This window comes from Zootoca vivipara, chromosome 14 (genome assembly GCF_963506605.1).
Source record: "Zootoca vivipara chromosome 14, rZooViv1.1, whole genome shotgun sequence".
Lineage (NCBI taxonomy): Eukaryota > Metazoa > Chordata > Lepidosauria > Squamata > Lacertidae > Zootoca > Zootoca vivipara.
Genome location: NC_083289.1, coordinates 12238085 through 12262722, shown reverse-complemented (window position 1 = coordinate 12262722; position 24638 = coordinate 12238085). Strand labels below are relative to the sequence as shown.

Here is a 24638-nt window from a genome sequence, read left to right as displayed (position 1 = left end):
TATTTATTTTTCTGTTGCAACAGTTCCCGCCCCTCCTAGCAAGGAGGCAGGAGAGACCCAGAACCAAGATGAAACATCTCTTTTAAGGGTTTTCGTTTTGGCGTAGAGAAGAAGGACATCCCCTCTACAAACAGGCAGAAATTGCACCACACCTAAAGTGGGGTTACTGTGGCTCAGGCAGGCCAAGGTGTGATATTCCTGAAGATTTAGCAAGCTTTACATAGTTCCAGACACAGTCTACACAAAACGTTAGCATTTGATAAGGCCATCAGGATGCCTGTCAGACATCCCTCAATGCAGAGCATCTGGGCAAACAGTGACAATTAATACACAAAGGAGGTTCATAGATATAGAGAGGAATCCCTTCAGTAACTTCCCCTGATTGCTACCTGCCTACCTGTTCTCAGGCAAGGGGGATTAAGGAGGCAGAGGAAATACAGTATTGAGAGTCTTTAGGTGAGCCAATATGGCTTTTGGATTGCTGCCCTGTACTATTTTTGACATGTGGTACCCTGTTTCTCCGAAAATAAGACGTAGCCATAAAATAAGCCGTCGCAGGATTTTGACACATTCAAGGGATATAAGCCATACCCTGAAAATAAGACATAGTGATAGGCGCAGGCCATAGTGTGTTTATTTGAGGAAAAATAAATATAAGAAGGTGTCTTATTTTCAGAGAAACACAGTATGTATGTGTCTACTTTGTGCAATCATCAACATTTATTCTCTATTTAAGACCTTAGAATTCCTATAACAGTGTTAAAGAGTGGGTTCTCGCAGGGAAAGCACTGGGGCATTGAAAACAAAGAGTGCTCTGACCTGGAGTTTTAAAGTGTGGACCTTCACCTAGAAATGCAGGGCAAGATAAAGTGTGGATCAGGGGTCCCCAAACTAAAGCCCGGGGGCCAGATGCGGCCCAATTGCCTTCTAAATCCGGCCCGCAGACGGTCCGGGAATCAGCATGTTTTTACATGAGTAGAATGTGTCCTTTTATTTAAAATGCATCTCTGGGTTATTTGTGGGGCATAGGAATTCATTCATATTTTTTCAAAATATAGTGCGGCCCCCCACAAGGTCTGAGGAACAGTGGACCGGCCCCCTGCTGAAAAAGTTTGCTGACCCCTGGTGTGGATGATCCCTTAGTCTGGGAGGTACAAATGAAGTCAGTTCACTTGGATTAGGGCTAAGCAATCAGAAGGTCCCAGGTTCAATTCCCAGCCTCTTCCTGTAGCTCAAGGTGGCTTACATGATTCTCCCCCTCTTCGTTTAATCCCCCCAACAGCCCTGTGAGGTAGGTTAAGCTGAGTATGAGTGAATGGCCAACCTCGTGGCTGAGTCAGGATTTGAACTGTGGTCTCCCAGGTCGACTGCACCACACTTGCTGTTTGGTTTGCATTGTAGACACCGGTGAGTCTCTCCTGTCCCGAGTCACATGTTATCCTGTCCGTAACCCACTGAAACACATTGCCTAAAACAGGATGGAGCCTCTTTTCCTTCAGTATTTATGCCCAGTCATGTATAATAAATAGACCCACTGTTTCCTTCTGCCTCCTCCAATGGCGCAGTGACCTATTTTCAGCATTCAATCCCATGTGGCATGCATGCCAGTGCGGAGCATCGCACATGGACATCCCCAGATGTTCTCCTTGCAACTGCCAGGCAATAATCAGGCATCACTTGGCAAGGCAGAGATTATACAAAATCCATGAGCCAGGAGCATTGTGCTGCAGAGTGCTTGAGGGAGAGCTGAAGACCAGACAAATCACTCACCAATCTCCATTTCCAAAATTGCCATTTCTCACCACTGTCCAGGGGGGAACAGAAATACATTCTTATGTTTTCTTTAAAGCAGGGATAAGGGAACTTCAGCCTTCCAGGTGCTGTGGGACTCCAAAGCTCAGTCTCCTTGACCTCTGGACCAGGGGTGGAGGGGGGCGGTGGGGGCGGTATGCCCCGGGTGTCACCACTGAGGGGGTTGACAAAATGTCAGGTGGTACTCACCGCGGGGGCTGCAGCTCAGCTGAGCCAATGTCTCTCCTGGGAGTGACATGGTGGCTTGGGCACCCGCAGGCTCTGCATGTCCCAAACGGTCCGCCCACTGCCTCCCCCTCAGCTGTAGGGTGGCTGAGTGGGAGGAGGCAAGCAGACTCCTTGGAGGCTCCGTGGAGCATCCTGCCCCAGCTCGCCCCGCCCCGTGGGCAGCTGGCCCCACCCCCGTGGACAGCTGGCCCCGCCCCTGGGCAAAGGGCACGCTTGCCGCCCCAGGCGGCCGATCATCTTGCTCTAATGCTGCTCTGGACATGTTGTCTGGGGCTGCTGGGAGTTGGAGTACAAAAATTGGTAGAAGTCTCCCTAGCTACCTGTCCCCGATAAAGGATTTCTGACACACTTTTCAGGACACAAGGCAATTTGCAAACATCAAAAAGCAATATCCCACTAATTTGAATCACTGGGTAGTATCTGATACACTTGCTCTGTTCGTGCAAGGATTTACGTTTTGCAACAGAATTCCTCAGTCCGTGCTCCCTCCCCAGATCTGCTCCCGAGGGTTGGGGCAACCTTCATAACAGATTTAGGGGACACATGGTAGGAAGAGGAAAGTTTCATTGCGCAAGCATAAATCTTTGTGCTTGTGGAACAAGTTGCTTAGCATTGCCTTGGCTACAAGCCATTCCATTAAGCTGATTCCTGCGGCAGCTAACTGTTCTTTCTGCACAGTCCTTAACTGAACACAGACTGGAATGATTATCATAATCATAATAAAAGTTTACAGGGTTTTCTTTAAAATCAATAGAGACAATGCCGTACAGATTTCCTTGCAGAGTCCCCATGGGGATGCCACAGAGAAGGCACTGCTTCCTTGTGTTATAAGAATTTTGAGGTCTCAAATGTAGAATAAATACAGAATTCATAAATGTAAGGTAAAGGGTCCAGTCGTGTCCGACTCTGGGGTTGCGGCACTCATCTCTCTCTATAGGCCGAGGGAGCCAGCGTTTGTCCGCAGACAGCTTCCAGGTCATGTGGCCAGCATGACAAAGCTGCTTCTGGTGAACCAGAGCAGCGCACGGAAACGCCATTTACCTTCCCGCCGGAAAGGTCCCTATTTATCTACTTGCACTTTGATGTGCTTTCGAACTGCTAGGTGGGCAGGAGCTGGGACCGAGCAACAGGAGCTCACCCCGTTGCAGGGATTCGAACCGCCGACCTTCTGATCAGCAAGCCCTAGACTCTGTGGTTTAACCCACAGTGCCACCTGGGTCCTTACATAAATGTACACATATCTAAATAAGTATAAGCCGTGTGTCTGAAATAGTACAGGAGAGCAATCCTGAAGCCATTTTGAGTCTCCCAATGAGGTCAAATTTTCCTCTGCAGTAAGGGAGGCAAATGGGGAAAGCCTTCCCATTGTCTTTTCGCTTACAAATCCTTTCTTAAGAGCATATTTGTGTATGAATAGGGTGAGCCTGTGACCTGGATTCAGGAACTGCAGTATTAAGCATCACAAAAGAATGGCCAGACTACCCAGGTAATGCAATCAGTGACCATTTTATCAAGCTTGGCAGATGTCAGAGAGATGGAGGAGGACCAAAGGCCATTTAGCTAGCAAGAATCTATGTTGCACATGTCTTGTTCTTAATTGGTTTTCGAACACTGCTGTGTAAGAAGTTCCCCCTAAATGTTTTTTTAAAAAAATATAAATAAAACATCCCTGCATATTCCTAAAATTGCTTGCTGTTTCCTTGAGAGGTGGATGGCTGCTTCCTCCCAGGTTGACTCCAAAATAACCAGGTCCCATCACTAGGCATCTAAAACAGTATCATCCCTCTACAGTTCCCAGAGTGCTTTAACAATTAACCTATCTTCCCAGGGAACTCTGGGAAGCCCTTCTGGGGATGGGATTCAACAGGATGACTATATCACTGGGCATCTCAAATGCAGAAATAAAACTGGCTTGATGTTGAGATGGCAAATCCTAAACACGCTTTCCCAAGAGTGAGCCCTTTTGAATTCAATAGGACTTATTTCTGAGTAGATATGCCTAGGATAGCACTGTTAAGTCTCTGCGGAATTTTGCTTAAAATTTCCATTGTACACTGCTGGCTGCTCTTTTAGATTTCTGCAGATCTTTGTGGAGCAGATGGCAGAAAACATGGGCAAAGAAGAGGACAGGGTTTCCGTATCCTGCTCCAAGCTATGATGACTGATGAGCTGCTTGGCTGCTGAGGCCAGGATGAACAACGCAAATATATTGGCTGATTTTTTTTTGCAAATACAATAAATGAAACAACAAACTAAATGACAGTAGAAAAACAGCTATTAAAGCAAGGAGAATATAAATACAATATTTTACAAAAAGAGGCAGAAAAAAAATAATTAGCACAAAATACATTCCATGGTGGGATCTTAGCTGCCAAGTATCCCGTTTTCCGCGGGAACCCCCCCCCGGATTTTAACCCGTTTCCCGCTGTTCTCCCGAATGGAGAAAAATTCGGGAAATCCCCCGGATTTCCTACCTGCCAGGGAGCCTCCATTTTGGGTGCTCATTTTCCCATGTGTGTGCACCGGAAATCGGGCAGAGCGGCACCGGAAGTCGCTTCTATGCAAGCCCAATGGCCATCTTGGTGGTGGCCGCATGGCAGCAGCTGTCATGGCCTCCGGGCATGTGGTCACCACCAAGATGGCCGACGGGCATGCGGCCACCACCAAGATGGCCGGCGGGCATGCGGCCATCACCAAGATGGCCGCCGGCCATGCGTAGAAGCGACTTCCGGTGCCACTCTGCCCAATTTCCGGGGCCCACACATGGGAAGAACGGCCCCAGAAGCTGCTTCTACGCAACCTCCGGTGCCGCGCCGCTGCTGATCCCACATTTTTCAGCGGGAGACTTGGCAGGTATGGGTGGAATATGAGATTCATATTTATGCATAATATATATTCATAAACCTTTCCAGATCAAATCGTATTTAGTAGGAATGTGCCAGCCAAGAAATTCTTTGGACTTATAAATCACAAAGAACCCCCAAACAGATGGGTCCATATTGCCCCCACCACCATGTTATCTGATGGGTCGGTTTTTCAGAGATGGCAATAAAAATGACCTTTTAAACCGCAAGTCCAAAGAAACAGCAAGTACCCAGGTGGTTTAGGCACGGCCAACCAGATTTTCAGTGCTGCCAGTCAACAGACACGTATATACACAATATCTGTGTTTGTACCCATATTGTCTGTAGGTTTTTAGAGCATGGATTGTTGTCACGTCTTGGCAGTTTTGAGGCAGCCCCTGAAAATGAGTTTTACAAAGTATTGCTCAGAAGTCCATTTATCTCAGTGGGCCTACGCTAGTTGAACTCCAGCCTGTAAATCTTTTGTAAATATTGTTTATTACATTGAATATTCATTCATTATAGATTTTGAGGCAATGTTTATAAACAATGTGTTTATTATCCTGCTATTTATATTCAATATAGATTTATGAAAAAAAAAGTTTGAAACATTTAAAATTATATATATAATTACGGTGTAAGGTTTGCATCCACACTAAAACTTTGCAATGGCAGAAACTGTGTGTACACTCTAAAGCACTAAGCGTCTTGGGCTTGCCGATTGGAAGGTCGGTGGTTCGAATCCCCGTGATGGGGTGGGCTCCCATTGCTCTGTCCCAGCTCCTGCCAACCTAGCAGTTCGAAAGCATGCCAGTGCAAGTAGATAAATAGGTACCACTGTGGCGGGAAGGTAAATGACTGTTGACATCTAGGGGATCCTTTACCTTTTACCTTTTAATTTGATGGACAGCAACTCTCCAGGGGTAAAAACTGACAACCGGTCTTCCAAACCCATTTTATTCTTCCTCCAGGGTTTCAGACAGGAGTCCATCCAAGCCCTATGTGGGAAACAATGGGGATTGAACCTGTAGAGTTCTTCTGCCTGTAGAGTAGCTGCTTTGTCCCTGAGCTACAGCTTCCCCATTTTGAAACACCTCCCGTGCTGCCCGCTTCCCTTTCCAACTGAAGTGGAAACTTCCCGTGCGTCTTCGACATTTATATATAGTAACAGGGGAACAGCTTGCAGCATTGCAAGGCAGGCGTTAACAGAGCTGCTTGTTCTCGTCCCAATAAAACCGCTTGAAGATTGCAACGGAGATGCATTTCAAACAGGCACCGCCACCAAATTCAAAACCGATGTGGGAAATGGAGACAGACCTAACGCCTGTTGAAAATGCTGAAATGGCCGGCTGTGGGGAACTGTTTCATAACTTCTCACTGGATATGACACTACGGCTGAAATAAATTTTGGTTGCAATGTGTTGGGGAAACCTCATGTTTGCTCGTATTTTTCATCTCCTTGTGCTCCTGGGGGTAGAAACCAGACTCCCTCTGCCATCCTCTGCAATAGCTAAGTGGCAAACCACCTGCCCTGCTGGCAGGAGGTCCCAGGTAATCCCTAGTGCCTCCAGGTAGGGCTGCGAATTTCCAGTCTCTGAAACCCTGGAAAGTCACTGCCAGCGAAGCATGGACTTTGTATGTTCCAGTTCTCCCTCTCTCCCTTATTTCTTGTTATCCACATGACGTCAGAGTGATGGCAGGAATGAGAAAGCACTGCCCAAACTCAGATTTGACTCATTCTCTTGGCTGAGAAAACTAAAACTGACAGACCCTTCCATCCCTAATAAATTGGGGATGGGGACAACCTGCGGGAGTGGAAATTCAGTTATTGTCAGAAGTGTGGATACTTTCTACCTGATTTTTTACATTATTATTTGCTAAAATTCATTCTAAGACCTCTCTCTCTATATATTTATATATAGATGTAAAATTTTCAGAGACTTTTTCTGTCTGCTGACGGTTAAGTCCAGTCAAAGGTAACTATGGGGTGCGGTGCTCATCTCGCTTTCGGGCCGAGGGAGACGGCGTTTGTCCACAGACAGCTTTCCAGGCTCAGGGGTTTAGACCACAGCACCACCCACATCCCCCCAGTTGGCTATGTGGTCACGCTAGGTAGGCAGTAATGCTTCTGAATACAGGGACAGTTGTTGGAAACTGCAGGAGGGAAGAGTTCTCTTGTGCTGGAATCCCACAGGTATCTGGTTTGCTCTGGGCTCCGCAATTGGATGAGCTTGCTGTTTCTGCCCTTGTTGCAAGGGCGTAGCCAGGATCAAAACTAGGGGGGGGCAAGCCATGATCATTCAGGGGCGGGGCCACAAAGTGGGAACGTGGGCGGGGCTACAGGGCCAGCTGGGCTGGCGACATCGTGGTGGCGGCAGCGGCGGCAGCGGCCACCTTGTGCTTCTGGGGCTGGCAACGGCGGCAGCTACCCTGCTTGGCTGGAGAGGACGGGAGGGTCGGGCAGGCAAGAGGGGGTGACAGGGTGGGCGAGGGCAAGGCACGGCCGCAGTCACGACGGCTCCGAGGCATTGCTGCATATCAGCATAATATTTCAACCATGTTGTGGGTTCAAGCCCCACCTTAGGAAAAAATTCCTGCATTGCAGGGGGTTGGACTAGATGACCCTTGTGGTCCCTTCCGACTACAATTCTATGATTCTATTGATATATTGCCATAGCATATGCATCATTCTGCTTTCTTGAATTGTCCTACTCCTAGGCATAGCAGCCAACTCCTAGAGGCCTAGGTGCCTCCCCCCCCCAATTACTAGTAAATACCGTATGTGAAAGAGTCATCCCCCCCATGTTGATGGGCTTTCTATGTGGGGCTTATCTGCCCCCCCCCCATATTTTATTAAGAATGGAAGAGGGAGGGAAGGAAGGAAGAAATAGAGAGAGGGATAACTCATATTTGTGGGTGCCTCTGGGTGACGCTGTGATGCTGGAACTCTGCAGCAAGAGGACGGGAGGGTCGGGCAGGCGAGAGGGGGTGGCAGGGCGGGTGAGGGCGAGGGAAGGCACGGCCGCAGTCACGACAGCTCCGAGGCGTTGCTGCATATCAGCATAATATTTCAACCATGTTGTGGGTTCAAGCCCCACCTTGGGGGGAAAATCCTGCATTGCAGGGGGTTGGACTAGATGACCCTTGTAGTCCCTTCCGACTACAATTCTATGATTCCATTGATATATTACCATAGCATATGCATCATTCTGCTTTCTTGAATTGTCCTACTCCTAGGCATAGCAGCCAAATCCTAGAGGCCTAGGTGCCTCACCCCCCCCCCCAATTACTGGTAAATACCGTATTTGAAAGAGTCACCCCCCCATTTTGATGGGCTTTCTATGTGGGGCTTATCTGCCCCCCCCCAGTATTTTATTAAGGATGGAAGAGGGAGGGAAGGAAGGAATAATAGAGAGAGGGATACCTCATATTTGTGGGTGCCTCTGGGTGATGCTGTGAAGCTGGAACTCTGCAGCAAGAGGATGGGAGGGTCGGGCAGGGGAGAGGGGGTGGCAGGGCAGGCGAGGGCGAGGCAAGACAGGGCCGCAGTCTCGATGGCTCCGAGGCGTTGCTGCATATCAGCATAATATTTCAACCATGTTGTGGGTTCAAGCCCCACATTGGGGAAAAATTCCTGCATTGCAGGGGGTTGGACTAGATGACCCTTGTGGTCCCTTCCGACTACAATTCCATGATTCTATTGATATATTACCATAGCATATGCATGATTCTGCTTTCTTGAATTGTCCTAGGCATAGCAGCCAACTCCTAGAGGCCTAGGTGCCTCCCCCCCCAAAAGAAATTACTGGTAAATACTGTATTTTAAAGAGTCCTCCCCCCCCATGTTGATGGGCTTTCTATGTGGGGCTTATCTGCACACACCCCCCCCCAGTATTTTATTGAGGATGGAAGAGGGAGGGAAGGAAGGAAGGAATAGAGAGAGGGATAACTCACATTTGTGGGTGCCTCTGGGTGACGCTGTGATGCTAGAACTCTGCAGCAAGAGGAAGATACCGGTACACCTGTACAGGAGCCTTGTAAGCAGCTTTCTCTCTGCTTGATTTACAGCAGGCACGTCCAACAGGTAGATTGTGATCTACCAGTAGATCACTGGATGTCTGTGGTAGATCACTGCTAGATCACTGGCACCCCTAAAAAAAGCTCACCCAAATTTTTCCTCCTCCCTAAAAAAAGCTGAACTATGACCTGAAGCCCTAAACAAAAATGGGCCTCCCTCCCTCCTAAAAGAAGCTCAACAAGTTTGACCTAAACCCCCCAAAACAGGGCTTCCCTTCCTTAAAAAAACTCAACAGCTTTGACCTGAACCCCCCAAAAGGGGGTAGATCACTCCCAGTTTTTAACTCTGTGAGTAGATCAGAGTCTCTTGGGAGGTGGCCACCCCTGATTTACAGTATAGAGATGCAGGAGGAGGGGCAGACTGGAACACCAATGCTTTTTATAAACATCACTGTGTCTATCAAAGCTACAGCCCCCCCCCTTCAAATTGAAAGTCAAATTGAATCCTCTGCACCCTCATTAAATCGCCAATAGAACTGTTAATGCGATCCCTGAATGCCCATTAACAACTCCCACTGAATAACAATAGGGTGAATAGGGTGGACCTTGCCTGAAGGGATATTCTGCTCCATTGTCTTAACTGCTTAAGTACTGGTAGCCACTTTGCTTTATTTATTTGATGTGTTTTTGTTACAGCTGTGTTCCCGCCCCCAGCAAGTGGAGAGCTGCTCTTGCTAAAGCAAAGCCCTTTCCACTTCAGTTTTTGGAGGGGCAAAGTATTGGTTATGGTCTGTAAAATACAATAATTTTTTGCTTCTAGGGGGGGGGGGCAGCTGCCCCCTCCTGCCCCCCCTGTCTACACCCATGCCTTGTTGTTTAGTCGTTTAGTCGTGTCCGACTCTTCGTGACCCCATGGACCATAGCACGCCAGGCACTCCTGTCTTCCACTGCCTCCCGCAGTTTGGTCAGACTCATGTTCCTCGCTTTGAGAACACTGTCCAACCATCTCGTCCTCTGTCGTCCCCTTCTCCTAGTGCCCTCAATCTTTCCCAACATCAGGGTCTTTCCCAGGGAGTCTTCTCTTCTCATGAGGTGGCCAAAGTATTGGAGCCTCAGCTTCACAATCTGTCCTTCCAGTGAGCACTCAGGGCTGATTTCCAGTTTGTGCTCTTACTTATTTCTGCTCTTACTTATTGTTGCTCTTACTTAGCAACCATAAATCCCATTTTCTTCTCCGTAAAACATCCTTGGGTTTTCTTCCACATGACCAATCGTACAGACAAGTATAAGACGTCACCAAACAATAAATCGGGCTGTTCTGATCTCTTCTTCAGAGGTATAAAATTTACTACAACTCCTAATAAGATTATGTTGCAATGATATGGATTTGGATACTCATTGAGCATCTAATTCCATAGTTAGTTTAAAGTTGTTTTTTTAAAAAAAATCAAAAAGAAAAAGTGATGATTTCCGCCAAACACACACGCCTTTTAAGTAACAGGGTTGTTTTTCAGCTGGAGGGTGGGAGGAGTTAGCTCAAAGTATTAATCAGAAACAATCCTGGCGTAAAATCTCTTATTTGGTAAAGCAAGCATTTGAGCAGCTGTGTGCCAGTTGCAGTTACATGTAAGGCATATGGCTTAAATAGGGGAATTACTGCTGGAACTTTAAGCTTTGAAGTTATGTCATCTGAAACTGACAGCAAGGAAGTGACTTTCCTTCTCTTTCACTTCCTGGAGGACAGTCTGAGCTATAAATACACCTTTGCTGCAGCTTTCTTTATCTCCTTAAGGACAGAAAACGCCTGCCTTTCGCAGATGTACTGTAGAGCGCAAATCCTCACAGCAAAATAACTGTGCTTACTTAATATTTTAAGTTCACCAATATCAAAACCTCCCACAAAACGAGAACTGATGTTTCCCTGCCTGTGTTTTTGTTTTTACTCTACCCTTTTTACACAAATTCCTGGGGCGATTTGCAAAATGAAAACCAGATTTTTAGAAGAGATTTTGACGTTACTGGACTACAACTAGCTATCGTCCCTGACCATTGTCCATGCCGGTTGAGGCTGATGGGAGTTGGATTCTGGAGGGCCACAGGTTTTCCATCCCCGAATTAGAGCCACATCCTAAGTACCTTGGAAGTCTAACGGAATCTGTTCCGGAAGTCCGTTCAACTTCAAAAATGTTCAAAAACTAAAGCACAACTGCAGGAACTCCCTGCAGCCAATCGGAAGCTGCGGAAGCCATGTCGGACGTTCGGCTTCTGAAAGAATGTTTGGAAACCGGAATAATCACTTTGGGGTTTCAATTGTTTGGGACCTGATTTGTTGGAGAGCCAACACATTCGAGATCCAAGGTACAACTCTACAGCATTACAAAAGCTGCAAAAGTAACCACACTACGAGGAGTAGGTCACATGGAAGTGAATCGTGTTTGTTTGTGGAGGCGTGTATAAAACTACGCTGTAATGACCCTGGGCCTGTATAAAAATCCGGCTGCCATCAGGGTCATGCGAGGAGCAGGAGACAGGGATAGAGGATAAATTTGCTTCAGTTCAGATATAAAGGTGAACTGCTTAATTCACCCCTCCAAAGCCACATCAAACCGAAGCACTGCAAACTTTAAAATAATTGCAACGCAGTTCACCAGCCGAGATAACAGGCCCTCCAAGTGCCCCTATTTTCCAGGGACAGTCCCGGATTTACAGCCTTCCCAGTTTCTTAATCTGATCCTCGAACGTCCTACTTTTCCTTAGGATGTCCCTATTTTTGCCAAATAAATGTTGGAGGGTATGGAGTTATGTGACCCCTGAGCCAAGGAGAGAAGTAACTATACAACCTTTAGAAGACATCTGAAGGCAGACCTGTATAGGGGAGGTTTTTTTAAATGTTTAATGTTTTATTATGTTTTTATATATGTTAGAAGCCACCCAGTGATTGATGCAACCTAGTCAGACAGGTGGGGTATAAATAAGAGAATAATAATAATAATAATAATAATAATAATAATAATAATAATAATTACAGGGAGGTAGCTGTGTTGGTCTGCCGTAGTCGAAACAAAATAAAAAAAAATCTTTCCAATAACAAACTTAGTTGGTCTCTAAGGTGCTACTGGAAGGATTTTTAAAATTTATTATTATTTTTGAATAGCACCTCCCTATTTTCATCAAAGAAATGTTGGAGGGTATGCGAGTGATGTGTACAAAGTGCATTAACTTGAGTAGAACGTCTATAAAATGCATACCTTAGACCAAAAAAAGCATTAAAACAATGCATTACATTGTGGGGAAACTGTTTTGCATTGCAAAAACATCTTAGACAAAATTGCACACAGATGCTTGTATATTAGGAGAAATTTGTGGTAGGGCTGACCTTGTGAGTTGCTTTGTGGCCTCGTATGTTTGTTTAATGTATAGCTCTCTTGAACAGGGATGGGGGAGAAATTTGATCCAGTTTTCATTTAAAGACAAACCTATTTAATTTGTACTTCTTGAAATAATACACAAGCTTGAAACACAGCCATCCATGGAAAGTTGCATTCATCAAACTCTTGCAATGCAATCCAGCAGAGGGTACAAGAATGCATACACTAAGCTAGGGTAAAGTGTGCATAGAAATGCATATGTTGGTGAAAATGATGTGCAGAAATGCATTATGTTAGGCGAAGCAGAAATATTAGGGGAAATGCTCTTTGCAAAAATATGTAAATTGAGCAAAACCACATACAAAATGTGCATTTTATAGAACATTCACACTAAAATCCTGGTGCATGAGGACTCTGGAAACAAACAAACCTCAAGCTCAGGTGGAAAACTGAATTTTAGATCGGAAAAATGAGAAACTAAGAGAAAAAGAAATCGACAGATCTGCCCATCTCTAGCAGGTGACCCCCGTTTTTTGCATCAAGGTCAGCTCAAAATGGTGGACCCCGTGCCCAAAGAACAGGTATCTCAGGGAGTCTTTCTTCTCAAAGACTTTGCCAAGAGTGGAAGTTGCAGCAATTATCTTATGACTGCCACAGAAATGAGGATTCCTGGCAAGCCTGAGCATCATTTAGTAGCAGAAGACTGGGCTCCGCCCCAACATCCTTACTGTGCCCACGCGGGCAGGATACTGTGACTAAATCTATTGGGTGCCCTTGCTAATGGAAAGCTCATGAGCCAAAAGGTGGAGAGGCAAAAAAACCAACCATCACAATTCATTACTAAGAGCACTTTTTGCTAACTAAGTAGAAAACGGTTACATGTAGGTAGCCGTGTTGGTCTGGGTCGAAGTAAAATAAAAAAATTCCTTCAGTAGCACCTTAAAGACCAACTAAGTTTTTATTTTGGTATGAGCTTTCGTGTGCATGCACACTTGGTATCTGAAGAAGTGTGCATGCACACGAAAGCTCATACCAAAATAAAAACTTAGTTGGTCTTTAAGGTGCTACTGAAGGAATTTTTTTATTTTAAGTAGAAAACAATGTTTAGGTGAGAGGTTTGCAAATCATTTTGCTTTGCTTGGAACATATTTATGGGTTCCAACTTCTAGGGCCAGACTGGGAAAAACTCAGACCCAATGGATGAATCTGGCCCTCAGTCTGGTCCTTAGGATCCCCCCACACCTCACCAACCCTGCTTTGGGTGGTTTTGCCTTGCTAGTGTGTGTCTTTGAACTCTAGTGATGCTCCTTGCTTGCCTGATGGATAATACAGGAACAAACCTTCCATAGAAAGGCAAAATCAACATTTGTTGGTCTGCCCACTTTTGCAGAAGGGTATGTGGCCCTCCAGGCTGAATAAAGTTCCCTACATCTGCTCCAGGGCATTATCTAAGGCTGTGGTGACCCGACCCTCCCCACCCCATAGTCCACTTTCAGCATCCATCCCATGAGAGGTGGTGGACTCTCCTTCTTTGGAGATCTAGCTGAGATTCCTGCAGTGCAGACGGTTGAACTAGACAACCCCCAAGGTGCCTTCCAACTCTTATGATTCTATGATCCAAGAACGGCACCATGAATCACTAGAAATCACACACAGACCTGTATCTAAAGGCTGTGAGCTATTTCCATTCAATAGTATTGTCTTTCTGAGCTAGCAACAGATGAATGGAAGTGATGGGTGTCACGGTCCCTGCAGACCTGTGCAGCACCCCCGGACGTTTCACGGTCTATGAGTACTGCACCAATGACCAATGGTACCCCAGCTGCAACCCACCAGACTGCTAACTGGTACCTGCGTGTTTTAGTTACCACAGACGAGGATAATGTGAATAAACAAGTTGCTTTATTGTGTACAAAGGCTTGTGGTTTCTGATATTAAACGGTGTTCAATAAACTTATAATAGATGACCTATTACCGCTAGATGTTACTGGCCTAATACCTCTAAAATCAGCTAATTAATAATAACAAATAGTCGCAAAATAACTGGTTACAGGTAGGTAGCCGTGTTGGTCTGAGTCGAAACAAAATAAAAAAAATTCCTTCAGTAGCACCTTAAAGACCAACTAAGTTTTTATCTTGGTATGAGCTTTTGTGTGCATGCACACGAAAGCTCATACCAAAATAAAAACTTAGTTGGTCTTTAAGGTGCTACTGAAGGAATTTTTTTTATTTTGTTTCAAAATAACTGGTTATCCTGTCTGCTAACTACCACCAATGCTATACCTCAGACTCCCAGACCCAGCTTTCACTCCTGACTCTTAGCTCTGACTATCCGCGACCAACTCTCCTCTCCAATAACTCTAAAACACTCTCCCCTACTGCCCACAGGGAGGGGTTTTTATACCATGGCTGAGCCCTCCCCTTTTGGTTCTAACTGCCACAGAATTTAACCCTTACTTGTGTGGGGCCTAGCTCTGGGCTAATCGCCACAATGGGTCCCTGGTGATTCACAAATGCGAGTCATTGCTTTACCACTACACTCATTGTGTGACAAACCTGTGCGCTGAACTGCCCTTTATTTGCTACCATAGAAATTTGCTTTTTGGAAAGATCTATTCTAGACACTAGATCCTCAGTTCTCTTTGTCCCCCTCTCTTTGGTGGCTTTAAGAGGATTAGACAAAGGCGGACGGAGGACAAGGCTCTCAATGGCCACTAGCCATCATGGCTGGCTATCCCTCGCCTGCACTGTTGGGAGGCAGTAAAACTTCTGAATACCAGTTGCTGGAACTTGCCAGAAAGGGAGAGCAATGTTGTGCTCTGGTCCTTCTTGCAGGCTTCCCACAGGCATCTGGTTGGCCACAGAGAGAGAGAACAGGATGCTGGACTAAAAGAGACATTGGCCTGATGCAACAGGCTCTTATGTTCTTTGATCTTCAAATGAGTTCTCAACTCAATAGCTTCAAGGCTTGGACCAGTAGAGCACATTATCTGTGGAGCTATAGAGCCATATGCTTTGTGTGGGATGCTCACCAGCCCACTCCATTGGCTACAGGCAGGATAGCTCACTTTAAAAAACGAAAAGGGAAAAAAATAATTTAAGTGTTTTAATGTTGGTCTGATTTAATTTAGCTCATTTCAATGGGCAGCACGAGTTCCTGTTTTTTTTCTCCTGTGTCTTGTTTGATGATGTCTATATTTTATTGCTTTCTTTTCAATCACCTTGGGCATTTTTTTACTCCATGATATTATTAATATTGCACAGCCTTCACCAGCAGGTTGCAGGGTTACAACTATTTCCACTTCATAATTAAAAACAGTTAAAAGAGATTATGGCCACAGAAATCAGATAGGCCCTGAAAACATACATCTTGGGGGGTGTCGTGGGTCAAAGGCCAGAGTAAAGAGGCCTGTTTTCAGAATTCCCTGAGAGCTTTTTTAATGAAGAAGCAAAACACACCTTTGTAGAGAATTCCACAACTTGGCGGCTGCCACCGAGAATGCCCTCTCCCAGGTCTGTTTAGAGGAGTGGCATTATGGTGCTTTGTTTTCTTAGCTGGCTGTAATCATTCCTAAATTTTGCTGACAAAGGCTTATCAAGTCGTAGTCGTAGTAATAATAATAAAAATAATAATAATTTATTACTTATACCCCGCCATGCTAGAAAGATATTCCTAGATTACAGGAACTTTAGCGGCTTATTTAAAAAAAAGGTTTTGAGAACTCAAATCAAAATCCAAAAACTTCACTTTGAAGTTATGATAAACAGCTACTGCATTGCAAAGTTATTTTTCACCTAGGGAATTCTCCCCTTGACACTGTGATTTTTAACTTGATTCGTCATTCTCAAAGTCTGGAGGAGGAGGCGTTTGGATTTGATATCCCGCTTTATCATTACCCGAAGGAGTCTCAAAGCGGCTCACAATCTCCTTTCCCTTCCTCCCCCACAACAAACACTCTGTGATGTGAGTGGGGTTGAGAGACTTCAGAGAAGTGTGACTAGCCCACTGTCACCCAGCAGCTGCATGTGGAGGAACGGAGACACGAACCCGGTTCACCAGATTATGAGTCTACTGCTCTACCACTACACCACACTGGCTCTGGAGGTCATTAGTTTTCAACTTTAAAAGCTAATATGTTAAAGTCCTTTTATAAACAAACACAACATTTGTTTTATCCTTAAGCCAGCTACTGCCATCCAGAAACCAATTCCATAAATGTTTATTATCCTTGGGGCTTTAGTCTTCCAGAGCTTGAAAGGAAGAAAATATACAGGCTTCAATTTGCTTTTAATTTACTAACAAAAGTGTCCGAGCAGTCTACAAGTCTAATGTGATCTGTGGGAGCCAGCAACACACCTCACCATTGGCATTTATTTGTATGTCACCCTTCCTTAGTTAAACCACACTCAAGGCAGCTTACAACAACAAAGGATTGACAAAATTACAAAATATAGCAAAAATTACGTAGATGTAAACAATAAATGGAATTATCTCAATAAGCATTCAGTAAAATTAAACAATCCCCACATGATACACAATAAGGTCTAATGATAAAGATACAATAAGATGACCCCAGTAACAGCAAAAATCAAGCACCTCCAAAATTAAATATTGACCCAAACAAAAACTCCTAAGCAATGCCCCACCTCAATAACCTCTAGGCATCCTGAACAGAAGATTTTGCACGTTTCACAGGTAAGATGGCACTTGGCCCCTTCTGCAGGAGGAGCAGCTTTTGTAGTTGGAGTCAGTCAGGGTTTCATCCTGGGCAGGTGGAAATAAGAGCAGCAAAGCTGGGAGCAGATCTTGTAGGGCTCACTGCAGAGATGGACTCTGGACCCTCCTTGCCACTAATCAAATAAATCCAGACCAAAGTTCAGATGACACAAACTTCCATCAGTATCAGTCACAAGATAGATGGAGCTGAACTATATATTGGTATGGAGAAGTTAACATTTAAATCAAAAGTACTCAGAGGTCAGTGTAGAACAGATAAGTTTGTTTTTGTTTGGTTTGTCAACATCCAAGAACATGATCGATCTCCGCCGTTTGTGTCTAAAAGGATCTGGTTAAAGTATCTTGAGTTGTTATTTTTCTTTCCTTATGTGTCATCTCCCTTTTCTTGAATCTGTAATATTAAACGGAGATTTTTCTGTTGTTGTTGTTGTTGTTGTTGTTGTTGTTATATGGCACCAAGCCTGATGAATATTGTGTAAGTTTTCATCCGTGCCCAGTGTTTGTTATTTGTTTGCGTTTGTCCATCCGTCCCCTCCAACATTATACGCTTTTTTGGAAAAGTTGGTTACGGCTATTACATAACTGACTTGGCTTTTAAAAGAGTTACCCAACTGAACTGAACATCCTCCCACACACACACACACATATATGAGAGAGAGAGGGAGACTATCAGCCACAGCACACAACAACACAAAGCCAGCCTCTTGTCACATTGCTCTTGCCATTATTTCCTACCAAGGCCGAACCACAGACAAGCTTTTCACCCATTCCTCCAAGCAAGAAAGAAAATGTGTGAGCAAATTTATTGACAGCTGCACGAATTATGATAGCTAGGAAGCGGAAGGGGCAAGCAAAATATAAAATGGAAGAATAGTATAAAGAGGTGTGGAATATAGCTATTAATGATAAATTAACGTGTGCCGTTAAGGTAAGACAGGGAATATGCAGGAGAAATGATTTTGAGGAGATACGGAAGGTGTTTGTAGAATTTGTACTGTTAAAAGGAAAGGGATCAAACCATTGCAAGAGGTGTTGAAACTTTGGGAGGTTGGATGGTTACAATGGAATGGTCTTGGTGGTGGGGTGCACATTCTTATTCTTATTTATTCTTATTACTTTGTCAAAATAATAATAATAATAATAATAATAATAATAATAGTGCTTTTTCTAAAAATGTTTAGGGGTACTCTCATTTTGACTCAAGAAAATCACCATTTTATAGTTCAAATCGGGGGGGGGGGTAAATACAGTGGTACCTCGGATTACCTTCGGGTAACGTAATTTTGGGTTACAAATTTGGCAAAACCAGAAGTGTTTCGCCACGCGCACATGCGCAGAAGCGCTCTATCACACTGCATGCTTGCGCAGAAGCAGCACCCCTGGATACGGACATTTTGGAGTAAGTAGGACCCCTGGGACGAATTAAGTTCATATCTGGAGGGTCCACTGTACAGTAAATGGACAAAAGTACAAAGATTCACAAAATGTTAAAAAAATTCCTTCAGTAGCACCTTAAAGACCAACTAAGTTTTTATTTTGGTATGAGCTTTCGTGTGCATGCACACTTCTTCAGATACACTGAAATAGGAGTCCCCAGGCGCTTATGTGGAGAAGGGGTGGGGAGGGGGTGGGGTGGGGAGGGGGTATCACTCAGAAGGGTGGTGGAAGTGGGTGATTGACTGACTGGAAAGAGAAGTTGTTGAATGGTTTTGCATGAAAAAGCAAGGGTTGAGATGGCTGAAGATCGCTTTATCATGTATAATGAGATAAGAATCCTATGTCTCTGTTCAAACCAGGTCCCTCCATGGTTTTGAGCTTGGTGATAAGTTGTAATTCAGCAACTTCTCTTTCCAGTCAGTCAATCACCCACTTCCACCACCCTTCTGAGTGATACCCCCTCCCCACCCCAATAATTTATTTATTGGCCAAGTACCAAGATACTTGGAATTTTGCTTCGGTTACATTGCAATGTAAACGTACCTTATACAAACACTTTCCCACACACAATACCAATAGCACAGCAAAGGAACCCCACCCATAACTGGATTCGTCTTCCGCTACACAGCTACGAATTTAACAATTTGATGGCACAAGGGAAAAAACTGTTCCTGTGCCTAACCGTTTTTTCTGTATAGATGATTTTTAATAATGATTTTAACAGAATAATTTGTATTATGATAATGATAATAATAATAATAATAATAATAATAATAAAAAAATACATTTTTAAAATAGAAAATGTGTGTGCGTGTCTCCTTAACAACTCCCAGCACCCTCAACGAACCATAACTCGCAGAACGCTTAACGAAACTACAACTCCCAGAACCCTTTGGGCGGGGTTGGAGAGGAAAAAGAGCCGCGGCTGTTTTAAAGCGGCACCGTAGCGCTGCAAACGCCGGGTGTGTGACCGCGCCCTCAGGGAACAAACTCCTGCTTGGCGAAGAGGCGGCCATCCCTGTTGTTGTTGTTGTTGTTGTTGTTGTTGTTGTTGTTGTTGTTGTTGTTGTAAATCCCACCCACCCGGCCCCCTTTTCCCCTTCGCACACAGTGCGTGTCTCCCTACCTGGCGGGTCCCCCTCCCCCCCCGGACTCACCTGTCTGGAGCCCCTCCCTCCCTCGGACGGAGGTGGTCCCTCAGCCGGCATCTTTTCCCCTCCCGCGCATGCGTACGACGCTTCCGTCCCATCACTCTCTTTGACCTGCCCGCCTACCGCCGCCGCCGCGGCTGCCGCTGAGCGCGCGCCCGTCTGCGCGCCCTGGTTGCGAGAGCGAAGCTTCCCCCTTCTTTTCTTTTTTTTCCCTCTGCGCGAGAAGGGAGGAGGAGGGAGGGGGCCTCAGGCGGAGGAAAGGAGCGGAAGCCATCCGGGTCTCTCTGCGCATCTCCGCGCTCGCCCTCGCCCTCTCCCCGGCGGAGGGGAGAGGGAATCCCAGCCGGTTGGGTGGGCGGGCGGCCGTCGGAGGCCGCAGCAGCGATGCATCTGCACCAGGTGCTCACCGGCGCCGTCAACCCGGGCGACAACTGCTACTCGGTGGGCAGCGTCGAGGACATCCCGTTCACGGTGAGGGCGGCGCGGCCGGGACGGATCCGTCCTGAGGCGGAGGGTCAAGGGAGGGAATGCGAGGAGAGAGAGGGTGGCACCCAAGGAGATGCAGAAGAAGGCACCCTCTTCGTCTTGCCAGGCTTTCTGCCTTCTGGGTCTGGGTGGGGCACTGAAAATTTATATTCTCCCCCCCCCCCGCCAGCTATTTTTGGTCTGATTTTCGTGCCCTGGTGTGTGTGTGTGTGTACGCTTATATATGCTATATCAAATTAATTTCACCGAGCAGTCTGCAAAATTAGGCTGGATCTTGTCCCAAAAGATTTTGAATATTTATACTATAATATACTGTAATATACTATAATATAATGTACTGTAATGTCATGCTATGCTGTCTGCGTACTTGTCCACTAAATTCGGCTGGACCATGACCCAAAAGGTTTTGAATCTTTATACTATACTGTACTGTATGTAATGTAATGTAATGTATAATATACCTGGGTAATATTCGGTGCTAGTCCAACCCAAAGGAGGCCAACTGAAATTAATGCACACCTAACATATCCACTCTGACTTAGTTGGATGCAACCCAACGTGGATATCCCTCTGACGCAGTGGTTCCCAACCTTTTTTTGGCCATGCCTCACCTAAGCATCTCTAAAATCCTGTCCCCCCCCCCCCCCGATGACATATAATTCTTTTTATTCAAAAAGTGAACTATTCATGTGGTGGAAGCCTAAAAGGCAATTCACTGTTAATAACTTATTCTCAAATTGCCTCCCTGGGGGGCGTCTGCCCCACGTTGGGAACCACGGCTCTGACATGTCTGAAGTACCGAGTCTCTATTTATATGCCATAATAATGGATGTATCTATATATTTATCTAAGGTGTGTATCGGATCAGGGAGGCATGCATTGTCCAGCCGGTAGAGTATGAGATTCTTAATTTCAGGGTCATAGGTTCAAGCCCCACATTTGGGTAGAAAGTTCCTGCATTGCAGGGGGTTGGGCTAGATGACCCATTTGGTCCCTTCCGCCTCTATGGTTCTAAGATTCTATGACCTGCCCTTGCTAACTCAAACAGTCTCTCTCTCTCTCTCTCTCTCTCTCTCTCTCTCTCTCTCTCTCTCTCTCTCTCTCTCTCTCTGTGTGTGTGTGTGTGTGTGTGTGTGTGTGTGTATCATATTTATTTCCTTTTTAAAACAGCACTATATGTTTGTGGCTTTAGTGGCAAGGTGAATAGTAGTGAGAGAGCTGGCAGGTGTTTCCCAACAGGGTGAGGGAATTATAGGATGGTTGGTGTGTGTGTGTGTTGGGGGGGGTTTAGCAGCATTGCCCAGTGGTCATTAAACCGCTCTGGCCTGCCCCCTTCCCTTTACAATAGCTTAGCTTTGATCCACAGAAATCAACAACTGAATCATGCAACTGCTTCGTGACTGCTGTTAACAGGCCTGCTTGAAAACTTGGCAGTCTTACAGTGGTGGTGGTGGTGGTGGTGGGGGGTTGGTAATATATTTTCTCCTTTCCCACCAATGGTGTTGATGCCTGTCTTTAGACATGGGAAGGCAGGGGTTGTAACTTCTAAAGTAAAGGCCTGTGGAAATAGGTCGTGTTGTTGGTCAGACCTTGCTGACCTTCTAGCATGAGCTGCATAATCTCTTCACTCCTTTGTGTTTGTTTTTGATGTAATAGTGTCCTTAGTCCTGCTGGTGGTTGAGTGGCAAAGATTTTGGGTGGATTTCTTTCCCCAGAGGGCCCTGGGAGAGAATGGTGGGGGCAATGCGCATAGTCTTACTTTCTTGATGCAATCGGTGGATGCACATTAAAACTCTTATCAGTCTTTTAAGTGAGAAAATGGTGTAATGCTGAAAATACCTCGGTCCATCTTGTAATGGAAAGGAATGTGGTTGCAACAGCCTGCTTAAATCAGGGATAGGAGACCTGTGGCCCTTCAGGTGTTGCCGGACTCCAACTCAGCCCCAGCCAGCATGGCTGACGACCAGCAATTATGGGAGCTGTAATCAAGCAACACCTAGCTGGCCGAAGGCTCCTTACCTGAGCTAGCTGTGGATGAGATCTGCAGTTGAATGGAATATAACTTCCTCTGCTAATAATAAATGAATGTGGGAGGGATCTAGCACCTAACAGCTTGTGCAAAAAAAGTGTTGCTTTTTAGGAGTTTTTGAGCAGTAAAAACAACAACAACAACAATAATAATAATTAGTGTTTGGAGGAGAGGAGACTGGGCATGTTAATCTTTGTGACATATACAAGCCTGAAGTAATTTTTGTCAAAATTATTCTGAATATAGCATCTATTTCTCAGACACTTTGGGGTCCTGTTGAAAAACCTTTCTATGCAGAAATGGTTTCACACAGTTTTGCCCTTTTAATAACAATTCTGCCAAGAAAAGAAAGTATAGTTATTCACTCCAGAGTATTTTCTCTTTTCTGCTGCTATGCAGCTCTACTGACGTCTAAGGACACTGCACAGCCACTGCTTCCTGTGACATTCATAAAAACCGTACTCCGTAGTATTTCTTTCATCACAGTGGAATTCAAGTTCAGCTAATAATATGTGGGCTGCATATTGTGTAGCCATTTTTGTCTGAGTGCTTTCTCCAAATTTTGATCGTTATAAAAATGAGCAGACTCTTACTGCAGATCTGTGGGGTACTGTTTTAATGTCAGTTTGCTAACAGCACTGAAGCAGGCCAGATACCTTGAGGCTGAAGGAGAGGAGAGATGGATTGTATTTCATAGATCATTCTTGGCATTGCTGGTTTTCTTATATGTATGTTCCGCTTAATGAACTGGGAGGGGGGGGGTCCTGAAATCATGATTTGAAAGTGTAAAATAATTGTATTAGATGTGTGAGTTGTAATCTACACCAGCCCAGGTTGTAAATGACAATGCCTCAAGGTCTTTCTTTGCTGTGATTCTCCTAAAAATGATCTTTTTTAAAAAAATAGCCAATGTTTGTCAAGTGGCTTTATTGTTTGAATGTAGTAAGCTATCTCATGCCACAGAGACTTAGTTTTCTGGTAGTCTGAACTATCAGACTCTCAGCGTTTAAATTATATATTGTGTCTACAAGCAATTAGAAAGAAGGCAAGACATTGGCAGTCACCATATGAATGATTGCAGCAAATAGAGATCCTTATAATTAAGGAATTGCCCCTTTTTAATCACAATCCCTGTCTCTCTTCCCTATTAAACCAGAAAAAAACAAATGCACCAACCCTCACCTTTTCGTAATACAGTGGTACCTCTGGTTAAGAACTTAATTCGTTCCGGAGGTCCGTTCTGAAGCTGAAACTTTTCTTAACCTGAAGCACCACTTTAGCTAATGGGGCCTCCTGCTGTCGCCGTGCCGCCGGAGCACGATTTCTATTCTCATCCTGATGCAAAGTTCTTAACCAGAGGTACTCTTTCTGGGTTAGCGGAGTTTGTAACCTGAAGTGTTTGTAACCTGAAGCGTTTGTAACCTGAGGTACCACTGTATCCAGGTTTACCTGCCCCAGGCTCCTCTATCCTACAAGATGCTATTCTGTTGGCTTCATTATTATTATTAATCTGTGCAGCCCCATCTATATACATGATGCTTTACAAAGAACCTAGAGTTACAATTAGGTAAATGAGGTAAAGGGACTCCTGGGAAAGTTCTCAATACCTTCCTGTTTTGAGGTGACGTTTAAAGGAAATAAGAGAGGTGATCACACAACGGTGGTGGTTCCATCCTTAAGGGGCAGCAAGAAGAAATCATTTCAGGTAGAGCTGTGTGGGCAAAGGTCACTGGAAGGGATGTGTTGGGAAATAAGTGAAGATAGATAAGGAAGGCCATGCAAGGGGGGTGGTTAAAGATGAGGAAGATTGCACAGGATCAGGGAGTGGACAAGGAAGCCCTGGAAGGGATTTTAGGAGGGGAGTTGCAAGGTCAGAGCAACAAGAGTGGAATCGGAGTGCTACATGGCTGCAGTTGGATGAAGGGGAAACAACTTACAGTAAGTAAATCTTCATCTCTACTGAGAGGTGCTTTGACATTTGCCCCATATTTTATTCTCCCACCCAGGACATTTCCTTTGTCAATATGGGCTTACTGATGTCGAGTTCTTTGTGTACGTCTTCCCCAATAAGCCTGGGGATCTGCTTGCTAGGTACCGACTGGAACCACCACACAAATAAAGAGGTGGAGGAAAGGTAGCTGCAGGCAGCCCCAAGTTCTGTGCTGTGGACCTGGAATTTCTCCTATCCCACCGAGGACAGTCGATCCTGCTGACTTTGCAACGGAGTGGGTGGGATTTTTGCAAAGGTAGCAAGCGTCCCCTTCAGCAGAACAGTGTAGAATGCTGATATCTGGTAGTTTAGGGATATTAATTCCTCCGTCAAACAGTAGCATGAGCAGAATGATGATGCTACTTTGTGAGGGTATTAAAAACATCAAAAAGTCATGCTGCAACTGATCCTAAGATGGCTAGACTTCCCAGGTCTATCATTCACCTGTTGTTTGGACATCATATTGGTGGTACAAGCTGTGCCAGTTACTGTTTTTAAAACAAGTCAGCTTCCACCTTCCATCTCTGTGCATGACTTGG

The 24638-nt window shown here is 45.1% G+C and overlaps 1 protein-coding gene across 6 annotated transcripts in view; it reads left to right on the top strand.

The window, feature by feature from the left end:
- Nucleotides 1-19836: 19836 nt before the first annotated feature.
- Nucleotides 19837-24638, top strand: part of DMXL2 (Dmx like 2) — a 100478-nt gene continuing 95676 nt past the window's right edge. For all 6 annotated transcript variants that reach the window (XM_035131024.2, XM_035131022.2, XM_060282351.1 and 3 more), the window contains exon 1: nucleotides 19837-20065. In XM_035131024.2, the coding sequence (XP_034986915.2) occupies nucleotides 19979-20065 (87 nt within the window). In that variant the 5' untranslated portion in view covers nucleotides 19837-19978. The remainder of the gene's footprint in view (nucleotides 20066-24638) is intronic.